The sequence below is a fragment of the Sinocyclocheilus grahami genome, unplaced genomic scaffold, assembly GCF_001515645.1.
Source record: "Sinocyclocheilus grahami isolate Dianchi unplaced genomic scaffold, SAMN03320097.WGS_v1.1 scaffold253.1, whole genome shotgun sequence".
Classification (NCBI taxonomy): domain Eukaryota; kingdom Metazoa; phylum Chordata; class Actinopteri; order Cypriniformes; family Cyprinidae; genus Sinocyclocheilus; species Sinocyclocheilus grahami.
In genome coordinates, this window is record NW_015505432.1 from 906,518 (window position 1) to 931,480 (window position 24,963).

A 24,963-nucleotide genomic window follows, 5' to 3' on the forward strand; every position below is an offset into this window, starting at 1 on the left:
GACTAAAATCTTATGATATTTAACTAAAACTAGACTAAAACTAAAACGATTCAGATGACTACAATATGACTAAAACTAAATGGCATTTTCATCAAAAGACTATGACTAAAGCTAAATCAAAATTTGCTGTCAAAATTAACACGGTTTCAAATCAAGCTGCAGTTTTGTCAAGTTATGCAAAAACATTACATTTTGTGTATTTATTAGGATACATGCAATGCTAGCTGGGAAAGTGTTTTTTTTAATTTCATGTGTTTTAATCATTAACAAAAATCCAAATACATTTTCGTTTACATATATTTCAGTTGTTGACATATTTGTCATCGTTAATGTTGGAGATCATAGTTTTTATGCTATAGAGCGTTAAAGGTGCATTAGTGTAGGTTTATATTATTGCAGATTATGTGCCATGTTGACATGATTTTAGGGTCACATGATCGTGTTATTTTGTGGTCATATGACTTGTGTATTTTGATATGGCTCCTGATTTGGCATGGATTGTTTTAATGGACAAATGAAAAGAAAAACTAGTGAGAGTGTGAAAAAGAACACCTGTATGACTTACTTTATTCTGTAAACACAAAAGCAGATAGAAATGTCTCAGTGTTTTATGTTCATACAGTGGAAGTCAGTGGTTTCCAGTGTTCTTCAAAACATAGCCAGACCTTCTTTACTTACAGACATGACCTAGACACACAAGGACAGATTACATAAACCCGAAATTTCCACTCAAAATAATTGACTTGAGTGAATCACAGGAGGGAAAGATGACAGTTTTGAACACTCACTCAATAATGGAATTTTGTTTTCACCCCAAAAATCTTTTTAAATCTGTATAAACTGGGGTAAAATGTAACAGTATATTGGATCTGTGCAGCTCTTAAAGTGACAGCAGGCTAATATACCGGCTGCCGACTGTGTACTTAATATTAAACAAGCAACAAAAGACAAAGAGAAAATCACTCACTGCTCTTGACTGAAGCTCAGCAAGTTTAATTCTTACAGAGAGGCTATGCTGTTTTATATTCAATTAATTTTTTTACATTTTCAATATTAACTTATAAGAGTTTTTTTTATTTATATACCTGTATATATATTTTTACTTATATGAGTTACCCTGGTATTCTGCTATCAAAATCGGTATTGAAAATTGTGAAATTTCGCTAGTATCTACAATGTAAATAGCAACCTTATTTACAGAGAATATATATTTGATATATATCACTATCTTAGTTTTGGTCATATGGCCCACTCATAATCGTGTTAAGTAATTGTGATTACAATATTGACTAAAATAATGGCCATTATGATTTTTGCCATAATCGAGCAGCCCTACCATGAAAGGCGTCTGTCTGATGTGAGTCCCCATAATGCATAGCCGAATTCAGGTTTTACTGTCCTTGTGGGTACATTTGATCTCCACAACGCAGGTTAAATTTGTACATTTATAACACTATACTTTGTGCTATATTACCTTGGCATTAAATTACAGTATATAGTTAACGCTTCTGTGTGAGTGTTTCTAGCACAATGGCAGATTTGACATATTTCTCTTTTCTGACCAATGTATCAAACTCTCAATATTTGTTTTTCTCTTTTGTAAAGTCATAGAAATGCTATCATGGTTTTATCTTTTGCTAGTAGACCCCAAAAAATATATTTGTTGTAGTTTCCATTCAACACTATAGAAGTTTACCCAACTGATGACTTCTTGCCAAATTGCCTTTAGAATTTGTTTCTGCAACTTTCATGCAAAGTCCATGCAGATTTAGAGGTTCAGTCACCCTGATCTTTATTAAATCGTGCCGTTTCATTAATTGCACTAATTTTGGAGTTTGAATAATAATCTTTCTTTTGGCTGGTCAGCCCAACCCGGATGTTTAACTGCTGGGCTAACCACTACTTAAGGCTAATTTTGCTTTTCCAGTTTATATGTATTTCGGGTATTGTGTGTTTCTTGAAGGTCTCGCTCCCGTCACCGAAGGTCTCACAGTGGCAACAGAGATCGAGATCGTGGTCAGCGCCGAACCCGAGACAGAGACCGGACACGGGACAGAACTAAAGACAAAGAGACGGACAAAGCCAAAGATAAGGAAAAACAAAGGTAATACTTTCTTTTGTGCCACCTGAATTTCTAGTTTTCTTTTTTCTAGCACACGCACACACAGAAACATGCTCCCAAACTGTACTGACCCATCAATATACCTGTCTCATGTCTGTGTAGGAAATCTTATAGTTTGGAGAGTTTAGCTCAATCGTGTGGTAGGCCTCATCCATCCAGCCTGATATCTTCCCTTCAAACTCAGTGTATACACCGTCCCGCTGGGCGTCTAATGTGTTTGCCTCTCTCTCCCCGTCTTGATTTATGCCCCAGTGTAATATGCGTGAGCAAGAGCTAACTGCATTTCCATCCCCGCTCCTCTATTTTCTCCTCTCAAACCCCGCCTCGACTCTAGAGAGACAAAGCGTTCTCCAATGACAACAGTCAGCAAGACTGAGCTCACTGGGTAAACTAGCGTACAACACAGAAACACCAGTAATCATGCAGAATCTGTTCAAGATGTTGTTGATCTTTACAGAACTCTGACATTCTGGTGTTTGGACGGGTCTAGAAATGTTTCCAAATGAAGGTATACATCTGACTAAGTGACGGCAGTAATTATTACACGTGACATTCATAATTAGGTGTAATAATTTGTGGGGCCGCTTCCCTCATGATGCCTGTGAAGCTGCTGGTCATGAGCGTTTATTGGCTGTGAAGTAACCCACTAATGAGAACATGGTCACATGTCCATAAACGAGTTCTGGAGAGAAATGGACTGCTTGCACAACTATTTCCACATTCTACTTAATTACAGTGTTAATTTAATCTACATACAGACAGTTGCACATCATGAGAACACATTTTTATTACTACTGCATTTTAGGGCTGTCACTGTCAACCTGCTGAAATATTCCTATACATATATTTTCTTTACAAATGTGCGTTCTGAATAATAATTAAGGTCACACTTTAGTTTGAGGACCAATACTCACTGTTAACTATTAACTATGACTTTTGTCTCACTAAACTCCTAATTTGCTGCTTATTGCAAAACTAAATAAAATGAAAATGAATAGATAGCAATATGGTAACACTTTCTTTTAAGGACTAATATTAGCTAGTTGCTTATTAGCATGCATATTACTAGCATATTGGCTGTTTATTAGCACTTATAAAGCACATATTAATGTCTTGTTCTGCATGACCGTATTTTCGTCATTTAATCCACCACATACCTAAACTTACCAACTACCTTACTAGCTATGAATGAGCAGCACATTAGGAGTTTATTGAGGTAGTTAATAGTGAGAATTGGTCCTTAAGCCTAAAAAGGGCATAAACATAAAAAGACACACGAAAATCTTATTAGGACACAAATAATACAAATTCTTGATTTTTTTGACTTGACTTTTATTTGTGATTTTAATGTTTGGATTGTTTGGAGTATAAACTGATTGAAAACAATGCATGCTACAACATTTTTTAAAACATTATATTCTCTCATAACTTACAGTAAACATTTGTTGTAATATTGTGTTAAACCATAATTATAATGTCTATTTATGAATATATTAGCCTACAGTAATATATTTGATACACACATTTCTAGGGCCTTTAAATGATCAACATAAGCAAAACTTTGCTGATAATCCTGTTATACACAATCTGCTTCATGCCTTCTGCCCTGTGATTGATCGTTCATAATTTATCAAGTAAAGTGTTTTTGCTGTGAAATCTTTCATGATTTTTATAATGTGAGAGTAAGAATAACTTTTATATTGTTAGTAATAATTCAAGATGAACATGTACTGGGCTGAGGCAGCTGATTATGCATTTATAATTCTTTTAATGTTAAAAAATGTTTCATTTATTTGTTAAAAAGTAAATGTCAAATATGACACAACAGGCTTTTGAGGAAGGTTTATTTGTCTCTCTCGTAATACTTAATTGCAATGACTTGCATATATGAGCCATACAAATATGATGTATGAAATACAATACTAAACAAAAACACACGCACAAACTATATATATTTTGTACATTTGTATACATATTTGTACTTTTATACAAGTTTGCATATGTGTTTTTGTTGAGTATCTTATTTCATCAATACATATACGAGGGATGGGCATTTTTCAAAAATACTGCATTCGAATATTTGAGCTCATAAAAACATAATATTCATTAATTTAAATAGTTTAATGAAAAAGACGTTAAACAAACATGTTTGTCACCATTTCTGAACAAGTTTATCAGGCTATATTCACAACAAGCTTATACATCTTGTGTGTGTGTGTGTGTGTGTGTGTGTGTGTTTCCTTTGAAAACATTTAACAATGTGTGCAAAAAAAAAAGGCTATAAAGCATGTATATATACACTCGTACAAAAGATATGAGACACGAGCACAACGATCATACACATCCGTCTAGTACATCTTTGCATAGAAAAACAATGGAAAACTTGTGCATTGGAATGGAAAAGCGAGTTCAGTGGGAATGGCCCTGTCTGTTAACAATAAAGCCGGCCTCAGAGAAAACGAGTGCTCTTCTCAGCACACAACCTCTTTGGAAAATATTTGGGAACTGGGGACAGCTTTCCCACTAGTGAAGGTCCTGTCATCATTCACTCACTCTCACGATATCCAAACCTGTATGACTGACTGTAAGTTGCAGAGCTGCTTGCTGCTCGATTGCTCAGGTGATCTGGCGAAACTACTGGATGTTTCATTTTAATTGAATTATATAAAAGTGTTTCCAAATCTAACAAAGAGCTTGAGATGAATGAGTGTAAACAGTAAACACACAGCTGGGTCCCCAGACACTGGGCTGCTGTTCTTTCTGTGTGTTGTGTATTTAGTTTCTCTGCAGCTTATGTGTCCTAAGGGAGTCAATAGATGTAATTGTGGGTGTAATTAGGGGATGTGGCTGGGATGACATTAACATAATGGAGGGACAAACACAAATGAGCAAACACAGGGGCCGTTATCTTAAACACTTTAGACCCTTGGGAGCCGCTGCCTTAATCTGAGCTTCAGTCTCCAGTAACTCCATTCACACTGATGTGTTTGTTCACTTACACACTTCCCTGTACACCATCACAACCGCCTCTACTTATGACTAATGTCAAAGTTGGTTTATTTCATGACATCTGGAGGAAACAGAGATTTGAAACAGTGATAGGATGGTGTTGAAGCAGTCTGTGTTCTGTATATGCAAGCATATGCAACTTGACGCAGGTGGAAACCGGTAAGCAGTGAAGTTAGAGAGTTAACATGCACTCATTTGAGCTCATCGAAGACCAAAGGTGCCGAACTCAATACTATATATTAGGGCTGTCATCATTAACGCGTAATTAATAATTAATAATTTAACACAATTAACGCAAAATTACTGAAGCACAATTTATATTTTATAAATATAATATTTTTTGCTTCTCTGTTTGCGATTAGATCATTTTAAGCCGCTAAACTCCGGGAAAGTTTTCAGTCCAATGATCCAGTAAGCGAATGCGTTCAAACAATCTGTCCAAAACAGCGCTAATATAAAGGAAACCAGGCTGATTACATCAGAGATTGCAGAGAGAACAGAGACTTGCGTTGCGTTTTAAGTAAATTATTAATTCCAGGGTGTTTCGCTTTAAAACACGAGCTCTGTCATATTCTGGGATTGTCTCTGAAGAGAGCGAGCCCTCACATGTCGCAGACTGAACGGATTGTCAACACATCCCACCGCTGTATGGCCAGATGAGACGCAAACTACGGTTTCTTGACTGGATAACCAGTCTCGCTAGTAAAGTTTTGATGGATGAAGTCTGCAATCAAGGTAAAGACGGTTGCGGTGGCATACAGTAAGCACAGTAAGAGTACGTACAGTAAGCATGCATGAGTCTGTTATATTAATGACTCACTGATCACACATTGTATTTATGCACAGGCACAGAAATTTCTGTACATTCACGTTATTTCCACACACATTCACGATAATGTTTTGATTTGTCATGTTTATGTTGCTGTGTTTAGTTATTCTGAATGGATCCGTGTGTACTGTAGTAGATATATGCAGTCAGCGGGCGATTGGTTTAGGTTTTTTTTGGCATCTCCATGTGGTCCTTTTTGGTATCGCAACTTGGCTTCTCTAAAATATAAAAAAAGATCTTTGCTGTTGCACTGTAAACATACTATAAAATTCTGATTTTCTTTTCGTTCATATGTGCTTATATGGGCTCCTTATATCATTTGGTTCTTTGGTTTCCTTTTGGAGTTTCTATATGTCCTTTTTTGGAAAGACATCTAAATTTATCTTGAAAAAAAATATTGCAGAAAATATAGATTTTTGAGAATCACCCTTCAATCGTTTGGTTTACTTTGCTGGATATAGCAAATGATGACAAAATAAACATTTGAAAAAAGATAAATGGTCTATGCTTAATTTCATGACGTGTGCGATTAATTGCGATTAATCACAGAAAAAGGATGTGTTGAATTAGATTAAAAATGTTAATCGATTGACAGCCCTACTATATCTATATATATATATACACACACAACAGTTCTTCCCTTCTCAACAGTTCTTTCTCATAGTTTTAAGAGTTTTTAGGTGAATAGTTCATACTTCATAACTGCATTCTTCAAATATGCAGTTTGCTAATAAAGATTATTATTTGAACATTTGCTTTGATGTTTTGGAAGATGTGAGCTCCGTGTCAGCGGCAGTTCAGCGCTCATGAACCCACCGAGAGCAGCCTCACCTCGGCCAGATCTTCTGGAATTTGCCGCTGGCTCTGATGTCTCTATAGTGGTTAAACAGGAGATATAATGCGTTTTGGGTAATTCTAACGGGCAGTCTTTGTCTCATTAATCTATTATTTGTTCCAGAGCAAATAGTTTTGGCTGAGGGCAAAGTCTCATAACGTTATATTTTATGTAACTTTTATGCTGTATATCAGAGCACTGCCTTTGTACTTTTGACTGAATTGTCTAGCAACTTTTATGGCGGCTGTTGTTGTTGCTTATTACATATTATTATTCAATAAATAATATTTTATATAAATAATAGTAGTATTTAATAATAGTATTTAGTATTGGGAAATGCTGTGTGTGTTCGTGATGGTGATTTTAGTTACATTATTCTGCCATTAGAAGGCGACGAGAGACTGCACCGTAAATTATTTTTACTTTTAATAACAGCTTGTAAGACACACTTAACAAATGCAGTGATAAGCGCTGTCATCGGGAATCACCCTTAACAGATGAAAGATAGTACGACAAAGATATCGCTTTCCTCAGCGGACATTCAAACTAATGTTTTATTGGGAATATGAGATTGATCTGAAGAATGAACGCTGTGTCAGATGCAGGTAATCACACTCGCTCAGTCCATCTCTCTCTCATCATACTCTATAATACATTGAGCTTTCAATGCAGTAATACAATAAGCTTTTAATGAAGCAACTCAACGTTCCTTCGTTACTAAAGATCTAAAGTGACATTTTCGAATTAATAACAGATCTTGAGCTCAGCTGTTAACCTGTCAAACTGCGATTTGAATTCGTGGCCGAAGGAAGTAGTTCTGCACAAAAGAGTTTTTAAAGACACTCTGTTGTTGCTTTTCGTATGTATTTACACACTCGAGCTGACGAACTGATAAACAAAATATCACACGAGTAGCTGTGAGATATGGCTGTATATCGGCACACTGTTATTACCTATGGCCAAATCACAGCCGTGCCGATATACAGCCATATCACACTGCTACTCATGTGATATTGCTAGTGTATATATATATATACTGTATATATAATCAGATTAAACTGACTTGGAACTACCTGTGCATTAAACTGTTTTTTTTTTTACTATAAACTATGAAACTCTTTCCACATCCAGGATCACAGCAGTGTCTGGGGATCTTAATCTTTCTGTTAGTTAAAAGCAAAATGCACTAACAATATTAGCTCCTTCAGTACCTCAACCACGCTCTGTTTATCAGCTCACCACACTGGGTTTATGTGTAGATGCACTGATGAGTGCATCATTCTGACTTCACAATAATGCCCAACTAGTTGTTTTTGCAGAGAGGAAACCGTATTTGGACTGGAGAGGATGTTTTGAGTTCTGAAAGTAGTTTTCATGTCAAAATATCACATTTTCCTTGTTTGGATAATTTTAAGTTTGGATATTTTGTTTGGTAGATATCATGTCAATTAGTCAAAAAAAATTACATTCGTAATCACACACAATTGTCTGTAATGTTCCAGTGAGTGTGAAGATCTCAGTGAACTGCTTCATGATGGATTAGAGTGTGATGAACTCTGCAGGACAGAATTGAATAGCTTTGGTTTACATCTTTGCTTTGACAAATCAGAGTCCTTTTGTTATGAATGTCAGCACACAGCAACAGATATGACCATGGAGCAGTTTGAAATAGCTAAAAAAACAAAAACAAAACAAGTATAGAAATGTACCGAAATGAAATCAGAGATCATCAGAGGCATGTGTGTATGTGAATCACACACCCGTCAATCACTCTTACGGTTTAGACACTCATGAAAAGCTCTTCCCTGCTGCTTCCGGTTGGCCTTTCTCCTCAAATAGCCTCCTCTTTTTTTTGTTCCTGGGTTTTTTAGCATGTTGTGGTTTGTATGCACTCTGACACACAGACACATTTGAAGAGCTCCATGAGTGATTTGCATCCGCTCTGCAGATCGTTTGTGTGTGTGTGTGTGTGTGTGTGTGTGTGTGTGTGTGTGTGTGCGCGGATCAAAGGGGAAGCAGCGTGGCCGGGCATTTACAGACCCACGTGTGGTGTTGTTTTCATGAAAGATTGATCAGACCTCTAGGATGACAGCAGGCTTCTCCACACCCAGCACAATGTGTTTCCATGCACAATTTATTGAAAAAGACGAGACATTGTAAAGTGATCTTGTTGCCTTTTAAGGCAAAAGCAGTTATTGTTAGGTGTGGGTGTGTGTGTGTGCACCTATTTAATCATATTTTGATTTATTTGAGGATATTTTGTTCCCAGACGTGAGCTTAGGGGGATGTCTTTGTAAAAATGATATAAAAATAAAATAAATATGCAAAAAGTTTTAGAAAATAACTCTGTAAAAAGTGTTTGTAATTAATTTACGGGAAAAGACTGCAAAAATGCTGCAGAATGAAGAAAAAAAAAGTAAAAGAACATTCCCAGAATTCCCTGTGTGCAATATGATTATCTTTTATATACTTTTTATATACATTTTAAATAAGCTTTGTTTCTTTTTATTTTTGGTATTATTAATGTACATTAGCATGTAATTTTCTATAATTTAGTTAACGATGAATTTCAATTTTTATTGTAAATTTAACAGTTTTTTTTTACAATGTAGAAATAAATTTTTGGTTAACATCGGCAGGCTACTGTTTAGTGCTCATGAAAATGAGTTTTTAGCCATTTCTTGAATATTTTAAGAAGGGCTGCAATGAACGATTATTTTGATAATCGGTTAATCTAACGATTATTAGAACAATTAATCGACTATTTCAATGATTAATCAGTAGGCTTTGATCGATTATTCAGCTTTTGCAATTAGTTAAAATAGTGAGTTATACATATTCTATATATTCATATACACATATTGATGCTTTATAGCAGAAAGTCAAGTTGTGATTAACTGAAAACGCCACTGTTTTTTTCAAAGCAGTCTATTGCATAAAGTGTTATATAATAATCGTGATGTGACTTTCCTGCAGTGCTGATCGCAGAGCTGGTGCAAACTTATCCACATCGCTATGATCGGATGCTTTCTTAACTGCTGTTTTCTCACCGCCATCATTTTTCATCTAAACGTTGCTCTCAGCAGCATCGGGATGTTCAGTAAAGCGCTGCTTGCTCATATCAAACTTCTTTTTGCCCCTAAGAGAAGAACGAAAAAACTTTGCCGTCAGTATATCGGGGCCTTTACACATGACAGCATTTGTTTTTGTAGTTTTTTAATACTGTCCCACTGGTTCACTTCATTTGTCTTCTATTGGATAGCATGCAGGAGAGCTGAATTGCAGTCTTGTGCTACAGCGCCACACTGGTCAAACAGTGTTATTGCAGGGCCTTACATTAGGTCATATGAGATCAAATCACTATTTAGCAACACAAATATTTTTTGTCGACATTGTTGATAGTGTTGGCTAATTGTTTCAGCCCTAATTGCAAGTAATTTGGCTGTCTGTGGCCTTGCAGAATTGCGAGATGTTAACTCGCAGTTGCAATTGTGAAATATAAACTTGCAATTTTGAGAAGAAAAGCAGGAATTGTGAGATATCAACTCACAATTGAGAAAAAAGACAATTGTGAGATAAACTCACAATTACCTTTTTTATTCTTTGTTCTGTGGTGTAAGCAATCATACAAACAAAAAAATGGATTTGCGAGATGTAAACTCAGAATTGTGAGATATAAACTTGCAGTTCTGAGAAAAAAGTCTGAATTGTAAGACAAAGCTCACCATAGCAAGAAAAATGTGTGAATTTTAAGATTAAAGGTTGCAATTACCTTTTTTATTTTTAATTCTGTGGCAGAAACAAGCATCCGTATTCATGATACTGACTTTTTCAAATCTTTTCCAAAAATAAAAATGCTGCTAACTTTTTAAAAACAGACCTTGCATCTGAGTTTTGGTTGTTGCATTTACAAAATCTTAAAATGCTGTTTAGTGTGTTTGATATGTGGATGGACATCAGCCCCCCTAGCTCTGCGAGTGTGTGTGTGTGTGTGTGTGTGTGTGTGTGTGTGTAAGCACTGCTCTGGCCACCGCTAATCACAATGGAAACACCCCATGTGAGTGAAGGGAAGCTGGAACAATCCACTTACTGGCCTCTGTAATCTGGTTAAGCATTAGGAGCTAGTTAAAGCGCACACACATGTCGCTGGGAGGACGGGTAGACGGCGTCAAAGCTTTCCAAGCTTTTAACATGTTAAGCATTTTCTGATTATGTTCACAATTCTTGTTTTACTGCCTTGTGGGGGTTTATTAGTTTAGTTTAATCATAACCACAATCACAGTCACTCGCACACACAGAGATCCGGCCCTGGAGCGTGATGACGGCGCTCCGGCAAAACCAAATGAAATCCCACAATCCAATTAAAGTGATCTGCTCGTGCTGAGCTGTGCAGTCGCCATCCACAACAAACTCATATCTAATAAGTAGAGTGTCGCTCCGGCCCACTTTTACTGCTGCTTCGCGGGACCGCGTGCACGTCGAGCTGCGCATGATGGGCCTGTAATGTGTTTGCGTCCGTGGCTGCGCCGTTTTATGGTTCAGACAGACAGAGCGGGGACTGATTAGAACCGGAACAGCTGCTTATGAGATCCCCACGTGACAGACCTCTTTCTGGATTTAGGAGCATTATGGAAATGTGCTTGTCAACACATCCACTTCCCCGGTTAGAGGCAGCGTGTGGTGTTTTTAATCACTGTCCTCTCTCGTGCTGAACTTTTGCAAAAGACAGCAGGATAAGACTTCAGATCAGTGTTATTTTAGTATCATTGCGATACTGTTATAGTTTTTGTTCATATTTTGAATTTAGTTGTTTTTTTGTAATTTTTATTAGTTTTTTAGTACAGTACTTGTCAAAAATTTGGTGACATTGTGATTATTAAAAGTCTCTTCTGCTCACCAAGGCTGCATTTATGTGTTCAAAAATACAGTAAAATTGTGAAATATTATTACAGTTTAAAATAGCAGTTTTCTATGTGAATATGTGTTAAACTGTAATGTATTTCTGTGATGCGCAGCTGTATTTTCAGCATCATTACTGCAGTCTTCAGTGTCACATGATCTTCAGAAATCAGTATAATATGCTGATTTGCTGCTCAAGAAACATTTCTGATTATTATTAATGTTGAAAACAGTTGTGCTGCACAATATTTATGCAGAAACCATGATGACCACGACCACTGAAAAGTTTGGGGTGTATGGTTTAATAGAAATTAATAATTGTATTCAGCAAATATGCATTAAATTGATCAAAATAAAACAACAAACATGTATAATGTTACAAAAGTTTATGTTTCAAATAAACGCTGTTCTTTTGAACTGTCTATTCATCAAAGAACCCTAAAAGTTTCCACAAAATATTAATTTATTAATTTTTTATTAATTAATTGATTAACATTGTTAACAATAAGAACCATTATTACTAAACCCATTAATTAAACCCATGGCCTTGGTGTTGCTAGCACAATGCTACTGTTTTAACTACAGGAAAATGCATGGCTTGTCAGGTAGACCCAGGGCGCGGGAAGATGTTTTCGATTGGGGGTGCTGTGTGTGTCCGTGTTGGGTGAAAGGGGGCGGGGGGTCACCTCATTTGACAACTCCACAAAGCACTACAAGTGCGTCGATATGAACACTCGTTTAAGTGGCATACACACTGGGAAATTTGACTGCATATCACATTTTTGAAATTATTGATAGTAGCTGATCAATCGCGGTGGTTGGGCTGGGTCCGCTAGGCTTACTTGTCTCCGTGCTGGAGCTGGTTCACTTACGTTGGTGCTTGTGCTGGGGCTGGTGTTGGTGTTGGATGCCGATTTTGGAAAGTTTTTGCTGGGATGGGCATTTTAAAAAATATGTCCTTGTATTAAAGTTAATCTTGTTCGCATTCTGTATAGTTCATGTCTGATACCACGCGCCAGCGTCATGTGTTCATGAGGATTAGGCTAATCCTCCCATATATATATAAAACATCACAAGTAAAATTAATCATGTTTATAAAGATAAACATGGGTTTATTATAGCCCACTTACAATTTACATTTCAGAGATCATTACAAATAAATTATTAAATGCTAAAACTGAATACATTTAAATGAATAAACTTGGCATTGCATTTGCAACCATGTGAAAACAGGGGGTGCTGCAGCCCCCTCAGCACCCCTACTTCCCACGTCCCTGGGTAGACCTACACTAAAATAGTGCATTTTAAAGGAATATGAGGATTCACGTTAAGCTTTTTCGCTGTCTGCTACCACAGTAAGTCATTTCGCCGATATGTCCGATATTTTTATATGTATTTTTTTAAATCGACCGTTGGGTTTTTCTGTTTGGCTGATTTTTTGGAAGTGGGCCTTTTATTTTGACAGCACTGAGAATTGCCAGTTCCTGAGCATCGGAGCTCCCGTTCTCCATCTTCATTAGTTTACTTATTTCAAAGTTCTGTCTAATAAATGATTACACAGAATTGTTAACCAAAGAAATCAAATGGTATGGAAAAGTAGCGTTTGCTTTTCTATAAGACAGATGCTTATAATACTTTCCCAACTACACTCTTAAAAATAAAGGTGCTTCACGATGCCACAGAAGAACCCTTTTGTCTAAATGGTTCCATAAAGAACCTTTAACATCTGAAGAACCTTTCTGTTTCACAAAAGGTTCTTTGTGGCGAAATAAGGTTCTTCAGATTATAAAAAGATAAGAAAGCGATGGTTCTTTAAAGAACCTTTGACTGAATGCTTCTTTGTGGAACCAAAAATGGTTCTTCTATGGCATCGCTTGAAGAACCTTTTGAAGCACCTTTATTTTTAAGAGTGTACTGTCAGCATTCAGCAAATTAATATCTAATCAACATTCGATTTCACAAACCTTGAAAACTTTGGCAAAATTTCAATGTGAGGTGTGCATTTGTATACTGCATAAAAATGAGTGTGCATTGTGCGCAATGGTCTGTTTTTTTTTTTTAAATGTAAAAAAATTCCCAGTGAACACAGATTTACCAGATTACTTACATTACTCTAATAGGATTACAGAATCAAAAAGTTGCCATCTAAAGAATAAATGTGTATTTTCCAGATTAATTCTTATGAAGTAAATTTTTTCATGTAATTAATTTCCAAGTTATTTGTTTCTAATTTAGTAAATATTACATAACAAAAAAATGTATTTCAGCAAATGTTTGGCTGTGTTTTTACTATCTTTAAATAGTGTGATATCATGTATCCGCTTTATATCGGCCACCCGTCTCTATAAGATATCAGGGCTGGGCATAGATTCAGATGTCCCGATTTAATTTGATTCTCAATTTTTGATTCAATTCAATGGCTATATATTTAATACAAATGCTATTGATATATCTAAAAATTCTACTGTACAATAGTAATGAATTTCTGTCACAATTTCTTCATGTTAAACCAAACTTTTACTTTGACGGGTTGGTATGAAGAACGTTGTAGCGTTACGCAAGGTAAATCAGAGAGTGACATCTAGCGGAGAAGACTAATGATAAGATTCACGTTAAATTCTTGCGTTAAATGTTTGCGGAAATAAATACGGAAAAAGATCGATTTGTGGCTTTTGAGAATCGATATCGACTCGACCACATTTTAAAAAACAGATTTTTTTTTTTGCACAGCCCCATAAGATATCAGCATCAGCCTTCAAAAATATAGATATCAGTCTCCCACTAATTTTGTAATAACAAAATATCACATTGTCAAATTTCCCTTTTTGCTGTCTAATGGCAGTGATGATGAGCGGTGAGCTTCTGAAGAGCTGACAAACCATCGCATTGCTCACATCTGATCCAAACACAGAGCCACGTGTCACAAACGCCGATTATTATCCACGATGACTGTGTGTCATTAAAGGTCTGATGGATTTAATTTGACTGAAGTTATTCCAGTATTATGACAAGCACTTCATCAATACACACTCTTAATGAGTAAGTGTGAAACATGATCCAGATCAGTCCAGAATCAATGTATATCCTCAGCTGATAAAATAGGGGGAAATAGCTCTTTTCTTTTAACGTTATTATTGAGCAGTAATGTGACAGTCATTCTCGTCTGTCAGATTTTCCTACGATAGCGCCTCATTTCGACTTTCCTTGCTCTTATCGTGTGCTGTTTGATTGAGATATTGAGATCTGTCTTTTATGTTATAGTTTTTATTGACCTTGTGCTGTTTAATCACGCGCTCTGTAAACGCTGGCATGCACACGTGGCTGGTTCTCGAGTACCTTCCCTGTGCTGTGAGTGTACGTTTCTGTACAGATAGACAGATCGTTGACATCACTCACCGCGTAAGAGCTTTGAAAACGCACAAGTGTTTGAAAGCTGCATAATTTGCGGCCGTACACACGGGCAGGGAAGTGTATGGGTGCCATGTTTACCATTCAGACCCAAATGAATCACGTTGATGAATTATGGACAAGAGATTGTTATGACGTCCACATCAGTCCGTTTGCTATGTTCACCGAACTGCCCAGTGTAGGCCTTTGAAAAGCTTATTAGAGCTGAAGTAAAAGAGCAGCGCACGCTTTTAACGTGATTGTGTGTTTTGGGTGTGTTTTCATGTTTTCATTCAGTGTGATTACAGTGTTTCCCGCAGGATTCTGTGAGACTGCCTCGCAAACTTTTTGACTCCAAGGCCCCCATTGTCAAAAACAATATTTAAAGAGAATTATGATACTTCTGCTATAGCAACAAAGCTGCTCAATTTCAAACTTCTGGCAACACAATAAAAAGTTTGTCCAAGATTACAGAAACCCTAGTTCTTAAGGGAAAAAAAATGTTGTTAAAGGAAACACATTTAATTAAGAAATATGATTTCATCTTACATCTTGATTTTTAGCTGATTTAGCTTATTTTAAACCTTGATTAGTCTTATTTAAATTAATTTTAATCCATCTTGTGGCCCTCCGGTTGAGAACCACTGCTTAAGGAGACTCCTCATCGTCCTTCATAAGAAAATGTTGTACATTTTAATGTTAAAAGAAGCAATCTGGTGAACTTTAAGAGCAAACTTAAGCGTTCAGATCTCTATCAGTGACCAAACTGAAGTGAACAGTTAAAAAAAAAAAGACTTGAGTCTGGATTTTAAGGGGAATAAAAGCTCTTTTTAGATGCTGTAGTGTCTCACATTGCATTCACACTGTTGCTTTTAGGAGCCAAACAATTGAAATAATAATAATAATAAGACAGAAATATTACTATTGTGATACAGCTGCACTGTAAAATAATAATAAAAAATAATATTTAACAATTATATGGATATTTTTTTATTTTACAGTTGAAAAATTACAATACTTGGGTATTAATTTGTTCAGTTGCAAGCATTAGACCCTCAAGCTTTTTTTTTTGCCTGAAACCTCTAGGGAGACATTTAAGTTTGTGTCTTTACTTAATGGTTTATAATGCATATGGTTAACATGCATATGTGAGCTCAACATTGCAGAACTTAGTGTGAACCATGGCGCTCTGAGACGCTGAAAACAATGGATCACAAGCTGCACATGTGTACATGAACACAATGCTACGCTTCACTCTGAAACTCAGCGTGACAGAGTATATGCTTACTTATTTAATTAATTCACAGCCTTTTGTGATTTGATAATCATAGCAAGCCATAGTGTAATGCAGATTTTATTTGGATTGACAGATGCATTGCTAAATAAACAGTGCGACGTTAGAGATCTAAAATAGTTCAAATCGGTGTAAAATAGATAGGCTCATTATGAAACTGTGGTGGTCCATTTTTATTATTTTTCTTTGTTGCTATGTGGGTCAAAGACATGATGTCCCATTTTAGTGTCCGCATTACATTACATTTACAAAAGTAAATGAAAAGCATAATAAATGCAAGTAAAGTGTCGTCTTTAATGTTTCAAATAACTCTTGTGAAAATATTTAAAAATTGTCAAAATATGGGTTTAAATAATGTTCCATCGCCATTAACTGTAACATATATTTATGTAAAAAAACCGTATTACATAAACTTATTCTTATTCTGACATGCACTTATAAAAACATATATGACAGAAAAAAATGTGATCATACTAAATATTATCATATTTTAAATGATTAAAAACATCTTGCTGACAAGGGCGTAAAACCTAGCGGTTTGAAGGATAATAGCAGAGATTGGTAAATAGTTATAAACACAATGCATTAGTATTTTGGGGGCTGAACTGTGATTGTTAATTAGTCTTTTAATGTCCTCTAATGATTCTGGTTCTAAATATGCCTGACAAGATTTTTTGGGGTATATAAACTATTGTTACACATAATGACATTTTTTTCTGTAAATCATGGTAACAATGTATGAAAATGAATTATTGTATGCTCAGAAAAATAAACATTCATTAATTAAAAAAGAAACAGAAAAACATTCTAATGTACGAAATAATAAAGTCACAAGCACGCATTGAGTCAGTAGGCCATATTTTTCTCTAGCTCTCTTTGCATCTCCAGAGAAGCAGCTCTCAGCTTCCACATGTATTCACAGAGCAGACGCCACATGGCAGCACGGCGCTTCAGGCCAGATTGGTTGTTTTCAGTCCTGAGGATCTCACTGTCCCTCCGAGCAAGAGACAGGGGAGAGATATTCATAAAGGTGGGCTCAGATATGAATAAGCATGGCGAGTCCAGCTCTGATAACCCGCGGGTGGCCAGCGCTCGCGTCCGGACAAAGACGGCTTTGTGAGCACTTATCCTGTCTGTACAGTGCTGGGAGCTCATACGGATGATCGCTCTAATCTCGTTAAGGTTAAAAGAGGCCCATGACTGAGAGCTGGCCTTACACATACAAATCTCTGCGCGCAAATCCCGTTTTAGGCCTAAACAAGAAAGGTGTCATATTGATTGTTCTAATAGGAAGCTAGCAGTGCTGTCAACCTCCAGACAGCTGGAGAGAGAGAGAGAAGAAACAGATCACTAGGTTAATGCATGACGTGTATTCATGCACTACTTTGGTATAGTTACAGAAATAGAGCAGAGATAATTGAGTAATAGGGCATCTCCCTGTCTTAATGCCATCTGAATACCCTAGTGAATGGCTTAATGAGTGGAATGTCTCAATGTGGCAGAGAACATGTACTAACCACTAGACCATGGCACCAGCCGCATTGTTTAGGTAGTTACTGTAAGATAAACTACCCATTTTTGCTTACAACTTTGTGATTAGTAGTGTCACAGTTCTCTCTGCCAGTTTTGGTGCCATAGCAAAAACCATTGGAACTATTCAATTATTAATTTAAATATCTTAAAACAGCACAATAACAAAAAGTCAATTTAAAGGGGTCAATTTTTTACTATTTTATACTGTTGTCTGAGGTCCACTTATGATATCCGCGTGGTTTTTACATTCAAAAACATCAAAATCAATAAGTAACAGGCTATTTTCTCCCCTGGTTTTGAGGCCGGCTCGAGAAACGCTCTGTATTTATGGCCGTGCCGCATTGAAGACTTGGAAGTAGACGCCCACTGCTGTGATTGAATAACAGTTTTGCATAGTAACCTAACTACAAACTAACTTCATAGTCGGAGCCTTCTGTGACTTTGGTTAGACACGTACACATAATCAGGACATATCAAGCGATCTCAAACATAGTGACACACATTACAAATATTTTTTACTCACATAAGTGTGCTGCGCCATTCCTGTCGGATCCAATATAGATGGCACAGCATTGCTTTTTAATCTCAGTCTCTGCAAATCCAGCGTCGAGCTGTGTCTTGTTTACAAAGGAATCCGCGGTGAAATGTAGCGAACAAACGTTCAATGTTTTACTCACATGAGCTGGAACTTCATTAAAAATAAAGTTCAACCACGCACTCCTAATATTTGATTCTGAAGGAAGGTTATGCAGCGACTGTGTTCTTCCACAACCAGGCACCGCACAATATTTTGCTATCTTCAACGGCATGTTTATTGCTTGGTTGCTCGATCCGGTTTAGCGCCACTCATGTAATTTTTTGGGCTATTTTAAGACTAGTTAAAAAACAACAACAACCAAAATACTCCTTTAGGTGTTTATTTTATTGCATTTTATCTATTTGCAAATTTAGATTGACAGTACGTATCTTTAAAGACTCAGAAATCACAATTTCAATAGAACTTACACACATACCAAACTTTATAGCTTTATTCCTTTCTATATTCTGAAGATTTGTACAGAGTGGTTTGTTCATACATCCTTCACCTAATTTTATACAACATTTTATTCCTAAAAAACATGGTGATTTTTTTCTTTCCTGACCGTTGACTGTGTTTTCTGATTTAAAATGGATATATTATGCTTCATACTTAAATACGTCAACAAAATGAAATGCCATGACATGCATCTTCGGAAGAAGAAAAAACAGCAATGTTTAAAAAAATAATCATCACTACATTGTGATTATTTAAATATAATTGAACATAATTGGGTGAAGATGTAAAGAGGGAAGTGGATGGTCTTTCTTTTTCTGAACATTCAATTCTTCCTTTCAGTCTGAAGTCTTTATTTTATTTAAATTGTGGCTTAGAAATTAAATGTGTTTTCGTTCTAAATGCGTTCAAATCCCAGTAGATATTTAATATTCTCCCGATGATGTTTCTTAATAAAAATGTGGAAATCAGTTCTCTTCGTTGAGAATATATAATTAAATAAATTACGAAAGCTTAGTTTAAAAAGTTTAGTTCATTTAGTTGATTTCCAGCTAGGTTTGTCAGATGTCAAGGTTGAAGGGTTTCCCACATGTTTATATATACGACGTGTGGCTTTACTCTGACACTGGTTTTGACTTCCATTCCTCAGTGGCCCTTCATGGTTTGTTGTCACACTATCCACCTTATTTTAATGCGCAAGGAAGCTGTTTTCTTTGAATGTGCGAGACTTCTCTTTCATTAGCTGCTATAGGGAAATAACAAGAAGAATATCAAAGTGCAGTAAACAGTAAAAATGTATGCGCTGCAAAACAGTGTGTTTGTAATTAAGACAATACATTAAAATAATAAAGTAAAAAATAGCAGTTTACAATTTCAAGCAGCATAATGAGCTGTTTTGTACAGCTAATTACTAGTTTCCCTCAATGATTTCTGTTGTTTTGTAAAAAAAAAAGTTACCGTTATTCTCACTAACTGAAGCAGGGGTGTCAAACTCAGCTCTAGTGTTAATTTTGTCAGGTATTTTTAATTTAGTCTTAGTCCTGTGTCAAATGTAACTTTTAGTTTTTATCATATTTAGTCAACTTGTCCTGTTTTAGATTTACTCAAGTTTTAGTCGACTTAATGTCTGAGCATTTTAGTCTGGTTTTAGTCAGTGGAAACCTACACATTTTCGTCTTACTGTTTAATGGTAAAATGATCAAAATAATTTTTTTTCCAATTTTAATTGCAATGATAGTTGTCATTTGGGAAATTTATTTTTACATTTCATTAGATGTTGCTCTTATACCAATAAGCACAAATCAATAGAATATCGACTTGTATGCATGGATTATTTGACCTCATCTAGTGTACAGATTTATGTGCTCTGAGTGACATGAAAAACGCATGTGTGCAAGGTCTGAGGTGAAAGGAAATGATTTTGATATCCACTTTTCAAAACAATGTATTGTTTTTCAAAAAGAAACATTAAAATGACTAAAATTCGACTAGTATTGCCAATGTCGACTAGCAGCAGCAGCAGTTTCACTGCTATTCTCGCACATCCTTACATACATCAAGCATACGTACATTCAAACCTGTTGCTTCCTAGTGTGTTTTGTCTGCATCATTTGTTGTGCCAAAATTGGCGGTGTCCAAGTAAACCACAATTTAAAATTTAGAGGGAAAGATTTTCACCCAATAATAACATAAATGTCAGTCTGTTCCTCACATACAGCTATCACAAGACTTGGAATATAGTGCAGAGCTTTAATAGACCACATTCATGAGGTGTAGGGTTATGTTTATTGATTTTTTGTGTTCCCTAAACCCAACAATCTCTCACACAGCCACATACCCTTAACCCCAGTCCTGTCACATGAAGCTAGTTGAACAAATCAGAGTTTCAGAGTAGGTTTGGAGTTGACAAAGCCAAACAAATTCAACCCACACTCACTATAAATGTTGCCTGTCAACTGAGTTTTTGATTAACTCTGCAGCACATGCATCTGAAAGTGTGACGTGTGCCGCAAACAGCCATGCAACATGGAGTTCGCTTGATTCACTTCTCACGAGAGCGTCGGAACAATTCGCTTCTCTACAGAAGATTAAGAAAATCATTATACAACAAATAAATAAACATTTTCAAGGCAGGAAGAAACCCAGCCGCTTAGTCTATATTCACTTGCAAATATCTCTGCGTGCATAATTATGAGGCACGTTGATATTCTGATAAAATTTTGTTTTTCCAAGCACAGTTTACCAATTCCAAACCACATCAATCTTAATAACTACTATTAATTTTGTATTTATAATTTGCATTTGTAAGTGATATATAATTGTCCATGAAGGCTGGAAGTGAAAAACTCCTGTGCGTAATTATTAGGCAGGTTATCCTTTTACAGATAAAATGAGCAAAAAAAAGAGATTTAACTCGCACTAAAAGTCAAAAATTATTAAATGCCCATGAGAAAGATGCAATACTAATGCAATACAAGAATTTGCAAAGTTATAAGGCATGACCATTGGACAGTGAAATGCTCAGACTAGTCTGAGTTAAATCTCTTTTTGATCAGAATATTAACGTGCCTAATAATTATGCACGCACTGTAGATTAAGTCAATTTTATTGAAAAAATCCACACACACACAAAAAAAGTTTTAAATAATAATTTATATCAGTTCACAAAACATCAGGGATGTAGCGATTCACTCAACTCACGATTCGATTCGATTCATGATTTTTTTTAACAAAATGAGATTTAAGACAAATTATAAGTTAAATGTGTCCTTTTATTATTGCTTGGACAAAATGCTGCACGTTTCTTTGTGAAACTGAAATATAACACTATTGTAGTGTCTGGACCAATCAAACACACATTATATATTTTGTTAGCTATATTTAACAAATACTCTGTAACACCCCTCAGTTAACAAGCCATATGAGGATCTATGGACCCTTCCCCCGAAATGCGTAACACCTCAGGAGGGCAGAACAGGCCTCTGGTTCCATGGCAACCAACGCTGATATCACTGGGTTTATTGCCTAAAGGAATGCGAAGCAGGGAAAATCACGGCGTGTTCCATAGCAAGAGGCACAATGCACAGTAGAAATGGACTTTTCTACTAATTAATTCATAGGAAAACCTTTCTTTGAATGAACACGCATATCATTCAATAAATAAGTAACACAAATAAAATAAATCTCGTCATATAAACAAACTAAGGCTTTGTCTGTGCTCTTTCCATTTAATATTAGAGGCAACCACTGCATTTTAATCATGATCCAAACAAAGATGCTGCATACATGCAACATGAGCAGTTTTTAATCTAAATTAGATTGTATAATTGCGAAATTTGAAGCAAAATCAGAATGGTTTGACTTTAGTTTTGTCATGAAACTATACATAAAAAATATCTGCATGAAACCGAAACAGCAGACGAGCTGTATGAGACGCAGATGCACTCTCTGCCAGCAGGTGGCGCTTAAAGCGTTTCATTGGTTTCCGCTGTAAACAAAGCAGCGCTGCACTTATGAACTTTAATATGCATTATACAGAAGCAAGATGAAAATAAAAAATACCATCTAAACTTTTCTAAAGACAGTAAGTTCCCCTCAGACATGCATTCATATAAACTCCTGCCCCTAAATGAATCATGATTTGTTTAGCATCTCAACCAATTTGAATCGTCACGTATTTGAATCGATTTTCAACCGGCTCGTGGATAATTATTACATCCCTACAAAACATGTAAGCTCATTCTTTTTAAAAGTAAACTCAAACTTACCTGTGCATCCACTGAAACCGGAACAGGCCCCTGAACAAGCCGTAACAGGCTTTCTTTGTACTATCCTGACATGATCCAAACTGTTAGTATAGTTCATTATTTAGTATGTTAGAATAACAGTTTAGCACTTTCACGTAGGTATTGGTAAGTTCTTTTAATATATATTAATAATATAACAGGCTCCCTGATGCAAGGAAAAGCAACTTAAGCAGGAGCCTGAGGGCAGAATGTAAAGTTAACATCAGTGCTCCACATTTAACACTGAAATAAGGCACTGGTGTATTAGCCTAGTTTTTACTCTCTGCAAAAATTCTCCAAGCACACTCTGTCTTTATTCATGAAGTACTTTCAAAATTACCCATGATTACTTAAAAAGACCTTACTAAAAATAACTAACCTGAATCATACCCATGATTACATACTCAAACGCCAAATAAATGTCTTAAGTCTGCTTTTGAATTCATCAGTAGAGTGGATTTAATATTCAGTGCCAAACTATTGCTCTTTGAGCCGCCACGGAAAAGGAAACATAGTGGACATAATTTGAGGGAATGCCATCCAGTATTATAAAAGCAGTCAGTAAGACTTGCCACCTAGTTTTTACTCTCTGCAAAAATTCTCCAAGCACACTCTGTCTTTATTCATGAAGTACTTTCAAAATTACCCATGATTACTTAAAAAGACCTTACTAAAAATAACTAACCTGAATCATACCCATGATTACATACTCAAACGCCAAATAAATGTCTTAAGTCTGCTTTTGAATTCATCAGTAGAGTGGATTTAATATTCAGTGCCAAACTATTGCTCTTTGAGCCGCCACGGAAAAGGAAACATAGTGGACATAATTTGAGGGAATGCCATCCAGTATTATAAAAGCAGTCAGTAAGACTTGCTTCTTCTGTTTAAATGTGTGCGAGCAATGTGCAGTTGTTTTGAAATGGCAACTAAAATTTCCAACCCAGGCTCATTGAAAATGTGTGCTTGAGGCGATGTTTCTGCAACACTGATGTTACGTAGCTTACTGCACATTTCACAAAACTTGATAGTGTTAACGAAAGTAAAAGTGAGATAAAAATGCATTCGCTGATGCAACCGTGCAGTTTTAACTTCCTTACACGCAGGTTTGAACTGTTTTGTAGTTTCACAGGACTCGTACCGGAGTGCAATGACGTATCTATATACATATGACGCTATATATAACGCAAACATTCAAAGGTATCAGTTTTCAAATCTCGCAGCATAATACAATTATTTTGAAGTCATAACATAATATTGTGCAAAATGTAGGCTTTTTTAGTGGAAACTCTGGCCCTGTAAATCATAACTTGTTTGAAAAGGAATGAAAGTCAACTGCAGCGATTCGTAAGTTAGGTGCGTTTTGTGAGTTTTGCATGTTTTGTTTGGTATTGGCACATATTTCCAATGAGCCTGAGTAGAAAATTTCAGGCTGTTCATTAAGTTATTGAATGGATTTTTGTCATATTGGTTTGGAACGGCACAAAAAGTGTATAAATTATGTCAGTTTTCATTTTTAGTTAAACTGTTCTTTTAAATGAACAGTTCAGCCAAAAATTTAAATTCAGTCCCATTAACTCACCTCACCTTGTTTTTCCAAAAAACCCATAAAAGCTCCAAGAAGAAGAAATGAATGCCTCAGTCAGTGGAGCCCAGTGTTGTTTGGACCAACGCTCTTCAGAATCTCTTCTTTTGTGTTGTGCAGTAGACTGAAAGTGAAATGAAGCATAGCTTTACAATGACATTAAGGTGAGGAAATGATAATCTGATGCCTTTAAACACTCGTCTGAACACTTGTCTGGTCCAAAACCTGCCCAGGAGAGAGCAGCTCTGACCACACAGGAGAAGCAGAAGAAAGCTCTAGTCTTGTGTTGCCATCTAACCCTCAAAGCCTTTCTTTCTCTCCTTTTGTCTCCTGTGATGGACCGGTGGAGAGTTGTCCTGGTCTGTAATGGATTTTGAATCTCTGCTGTGCTGGGATTATGCTAAGAGCCCAGGTCTGTTATTTCTAAAGCTCTCTATCCCACCCTCTCTGTGTCTCTCGCTCTCTTTTTAGGGACTTGAGCTCTAAAAGAAGGGAGGTTTTGACCTGATTAAAGACTCACTGGCCAGCCTTTGCCTATTATCAACCTACTTATGCTGAAGTGTTTGTGTGTGTGTGTGTGTGTGTGTGTGTGTGTGTGTGTGTGTGTGTGTGTGTGTGTGTGTGTTTGTGTGTGTGTGTGTGTGTGTGTGTG

The 24,963-nt window shown here is 36.2% G+C and overlaps 1 protein-coding gene across 1 annotated transcript in view; it reads left to right on the plus strand.

The window, feature by feature from the left end:
* The first annotated feature begins 1,337 nt into the window (after positions 1 to 1,337).
* The window catches only part of LOC107598622 (serine/Arginine-related protein 53-like), a 114,649-nt gene continuing 91,023 nt past the window's right edge, over positions 1,338 to 24,963 (plus strand). The window contains exons 1-2 of the mRNA XM_016290017.1: positions 1,338 to 1,357; positions 1,964 to 2,104. Coding sequence (XP_016145503.1) covers positions 1,338 to 1,357; positions 1,964 to 2,104 — 161 coding nt within the window. The remainder of the gene's footprint in view (positions 1,358 to 1,963; positions 2,105 to 24,963) is intronic.